We start from the raw sequence: 4,733 nt of genomic DNA on the forward strand, positions 1-4,733 counted from the left end.
CCAGAGAAAAGTTGTTGTTCAGTCTCTCGCTAGTGAGGCCTTATGCTGTCAGTCGAACTCTGCTTGAGTTTTGTTCCTGTGAAAAGAACACCCTGCTTTGCCACACCTATCTTCCTGCTTTGCCACAGTAAAGTAGTGCAGACAAGCAACATCTGTACATTTTGTGGGGCTGTAGAGGAAATTCGTAGTCAAGGTTTTTCATTGAAAACCTCAGGCTTCCTTTAGTTCTGTCGGAAAAGGGAAGTGATTAAACATAATGCCAGTCACCCATTTCTACTCAGAAATAAGTCTGTGTTTCATCCTGGGGTTCCCTTACCTGTGCTGTTATTTTTAAATGGTAAGGTTATTTCTCTTGGGCTGAATTTCAGGCTTGGGAGGAGTGGGTGGGGCAAGTGCAATTCAAGGCATTATATAAACATAAGAAAAGTAGGAAGCCCTGTGGAAACATCCTTATTTTTAATTTCCCTTTTTTCTTTCCTTTTTTTTTCTTTTTTGGTCATTTTAGGAAACAGACATGGACTGTTGGTCCCAAGCAGTACAACAGACCAAGAGCTTCAACATATTCGCAATAGTCTTCCAGATTCTGTACGAATTCAACGCGTAGAAAAATGGGCAATGTCACTACCTGCAATGACTATGTAGCTCTTGTTCATCCAGATCTCGACAGGGTATGTAGCTCTATAATGCATTTAAAATTTTAGTGGATGCATGTGAAACAATTGCCAGACTGCAGTTTGGGGTTGTAGTTGTTGAGGGTTGCTGTATGTAGCGTGAGGATCAGAAGACCTATGTTAACAGCTGAGCTGTTGTCACACAGGAGACTGTGCTGCCTCACGTTTCCTTTCCTCTCAAGAGAGAAGTCGGAATTGGATTACAAGCAAACTTGGTTTCAGTTGATCTGCCTGTTTTCCTGTGGATCTTCATGTGTGGATGTGGACCCTGCCCCGAGTATAGCATGTGCCTTCTTGTTCAGCGTGCTGTAGTGAATGCTTTCTGTAGAAGGGCAGGAGTAGGATGCAGAAGTACATTGTCAGGTCTAATTTGCTTTGCATATGTAAAATTGAGTGAATAAAAGGGAGTTTGTGTAATAAGCAGAGCATAAAGAAGAGTTTAGTCAGGACTACAGCAGCAGTAGGAAGCTACTGTTCAGCTAGCTGAAATTTCTGATAGTTGAAAGAGGCCATGGTTGTGGTGGTGTGCGTGTTTACAGACGGGTGAAAGAAAAATGGAAGGTTCTTATATGAAATTTTAAAATAAGGGCAAAGGAGACAAAGCTGCTACTGCTTTATGTTTGAGAACTGGTATTTTAATAGCATTAGAGAGGTGTGTTGTGTGGCTGCAGGTAGTGAAGGCCCTTCCAGTGTTTGCTTTCAGTTTGTGCTACAGGTGATGAAGAAATGTGATTTGGTGTTAGGATTGCAAAGGGAGGAAAAAAAGGAGTGGGATGGGGGAAGGTAATGGTCTTTGCAGCGTATTATGTTTTAAAAAAGTGTACAAAGTAAGGTAAGATGGCTAGAGAGGGAGAAATCAAAATAATTCACAGTGAAAACTTGAATGGGAGGACGGGTTCACAAAGAATGGCTAGAGAACAGGTATTGACACAGCTGATGTACTGCCAACGTCCTTCAGAAAGAGGGGAGAAGAAAGCATTTCTCAATAACGGCATGGTGTTGTGTTTAGTCGCCCAGCTCGGTATGCGTATGCTGAAAATGTCTGGAGTACAGAGGTTGAGCAAGCATTTTACAATGACTGGATTGCAATGGGTTGTGAAAGTGTGGATGGCCCTTCAAAGGGAAGGATCCCAGCCGATGGTGGCATGCAGGAATAGCTTGACTTCAAATTCTGCGATATCGTTTTGCTGAGGACTTAATTTTCTGTTTGCAGGAGACAGAGGAGATCTTGGCAGATGTACTGAAGGTTGAGGTTTTCAGACAAACAGTAGCAGATCAGGTGCTGGTAGGAAGCTACTGTGTTTTTAGTAACCAAGGAGGAATTGTGCACCCCAAAACTTCAATTGATGATCAGGATGAACTGTCTTCGTTGCTCCAGGTCCCACTTGTGGTAAGGCATCTGTGGGTTTGTGTTTTCTCTTGCCACTCCTTTCCCACACAGTTCTCAGTTTTGATGTTTCTACTTCTTGTGGGCGCCTAGGGACTGTTTTCTCTGCAGCTCTTCCAAGTGGGAAACTGGAAGAGGGCAAGTCTTCTGAGGCATTTTCCCTGTATTTTCTGAATGTGAATAAACTGTTCAGCACCTTTGGTTTGCTTCTGAAATACTGCTGTGCTGGGATTATGCAGGTTGTGCTGACTGATTCATACAGAGAAGGCGAGGCTGGCTGTGGTTTGGCCAAAGGCAGGGTTTAAAACCGTTAAGGAACAAAATCCTGTTCCTGCTCAATTGGATTTGTGAATTTTATGGTTGCTATGCCTTTATCCTTCCAATTGGTGATTTTATTTCACTGGATGTGACAAAACTTTTCTCTCCAGAGATTAAAGGCTGTCCATCCATCTTTTTATGTGAAATCTTCAGAACTTGGTTGATGGCAGAAGCTTTAATACTTTCAGGAGTGCGAGTTGACACCCTCCACTAAAGTCTTGTAGTAAGGATGTGTAACAAAATGTCAGCACACCCTGTGAACTCGTGCTGTGTTGTTTCCGCTAGGCTGGAACGGTGAATCGTGGCAGCGAGGTGATTGCAGCAGGGATGGTTGTAAATGACTGGTGTGCCTTCTGTGGGCTGGATACAACCAGCACTGAGCTCTCTGTCATCGAGAGTATTTTCAAGCTGAATGAAGCTCAGCCAAGTACCATTGCTACCAACATGAGAGATTCCTTGATTGACAGGTAAGTAGGATCCAGGCCTGTGTATAATCGTGATCAAAACAGGCAAGATTTTACTAGAAAACTAGCTGCTTTCACAATTGATTTTGCCTTTAAAAAAGAAAAAAAAAAACACCCAACATTGTCTATTTTTTTTTTACTTTCCTTTTGTTGGATTTCTTACAACTACTTCACTGCAGAAGGGTTTGTTTCCTTGTAGCTGATGAGCCTGCTTAGTACTGTATGGAAAGTGTAAAGTTTTTTGTTGCAGTTACAGTACTTTTTGTGAGAAACAGTATCCATTTCAACTTTCATATACTTTTTTTTCCTAGCTGTTCAGTGCTTAGCTATGACATGAATGGTAACTTTTTTTTAAAGAAGTCTTGTTTACCAGTTAAAATGCCAATGACTTTGCTTGACATCTTGGCTTTTGATGCTGTAACTTATAAAATTATTTCAAATGCCTGCTACAACCATTTCTGGAGCCAAAAAGACTTTGTAGCTGGTCTACTGCTGCCGTAAATCTTTTTAATTTAAAGCCGCTGTCTTATATTTTTTTAAAGCCTTTCTGTCAAAGGCTTTGTCCAAGTTACCTTTTAACGGGAGGGCAGGTTTTCTTGTTTTCTGCCCGGAGTGGTAGTGATACACAACCTTCCCCATTCATTAATGTGTGCACATTTTTTTACAAGGTTTAGGCATATGTATAGATGAATGTCCCATGTGAACTTCATTTGGGCTCTCATCTGATTACAGCTCTTACAATCATTGCTGTGATGCTAGAGGTGTGTTCTTGAGCTACCTAAGCCATTGAAACTTCGTGGCCAAGTTCTCGGTTAGCACAAGAATGTATAGGAATTGTTTATGGCATAAGGAAAGAATAAGGAATTCCTTAAACGAAGAACTCTTTGAAAGAGTTCTCTGCTGCCCCTTCACGGTTCCTGTATAAAAGCTTCCTGTGTCTGAGCATGACAGAGCCATAATTAGACTTGCTCTGAGCTTTTGATAACTACCTTGAATGTCTGTCTTCCTTTGCCAGTTGACCAGTCTGTTCTTATGGCTGGCTGTTAGCAGCCACGAGGTCTGTTTCCCTCTTCTCACAGACCCTTATGTTCCCGGAAGGGAAATTTCTATTGGGCCTTTGTAATTGGAGGTTGAGAACTGACTGTACTGGTGTTTTGAAATGCCTTCTGCACTCCCTGGCACTTGTGCTAAATCTCCTTTCTGTTTTGTCTTTTTAGCTTAACATGAGCAGTGTTGGTCCCTACTTTCCAGGAAGCTCCTAAGCAGTGAAGTATCGAGCTGCACTTGGGTTACAGGCATCTGGACCTTCTGATGTTGTTTCTGCAGGCCTAGCCCAAGGAAGAGGCTACAAAACCCAACTTTTTTGTAAACTAAGTATTATTATGAAAACTGACAAATAACGTTACAAATAAGGAATGTTCTCCATCCCTTTGCTGATATTTTCCAGTTCTTTGGCTGTGCTTTCTTGTTTTGTGATGCTGACTGAGGCCCTCAAGTTAGCCCACAGTATTTACTCTTGTGGCTCTTGGATATTAGAGATTATTTTGCCTTAAATAATGCATCGGTGTTGTGCCACACAGGAGTCTGTTTCAGCATATACATGGCACTGCACTCTCTTTTCACAACCTTGCTAAAGAGTGGTGTTTCTACTGAAGGTAGACTTAAGAGCCCCTTGTATGTCCAGTACTAAAAATCTAGTAGCTTACGTGCCATAGAATTGGTTGGAAGCTGTCAGCTCCTCTCTTGCCCTGACCTGCAGCTGTCCCCATGGGGCTGGTGATTCTGAAGTGATTAGCTCTCATTAAAACTGGAGTTTCTCCAAGTCAGTCCAGGGGCTTCTGATGGAAACAACTTGGAAAATTGGAACATTTGATCTGTTGTCTGCAGATTCCT

At 42.1% G+C, this 4,733-nt stretch overlaps 1 protein-coding gene across 1 annotated transcript; it reads left to right on the top strand.

The window, feature by feature from the left end:
- Positions 1-504: 504 nt before the first annotated feature.
- Positions 505-4,185, top strand: EIF6 (eukaryotic translation initiation factor 6). The gene is made up of 4 exons (XM_010146435.1): positions 505-668; positions 1,885-2,061; positions 2,662-2,843; positions 4,058-4,185. The coding sequence occupies exons 1-4, from the start codon at positions 609-611 to the stop codon at positions 4,065-4,067; spliced, it is 429 nt and encodes a 142-aa protein (XP_010144737.1). The 5' UTR covers positions 505-608; the 3' UTR covers positions 4,068-4,185.
- Positions 4,186-4,733: the final 548 nt, after the last annotated feature.

Source organism: Eurypyga helias, unplaced genomic scaffold, assembly GCF_000690775.1.
Source record: "Eurypyga helias isolate BGI_N326 unplaced genomic scaffold, ASM69077v1 scaffold27452, whole genome shotgun sequence".
Classification (NCBI taxonomy): Eukaryota; Metazoa; Chordata; class Aves; order Eurypygiformes; family Eurypygidae; genus Eurypyga; species Eurypyga helias.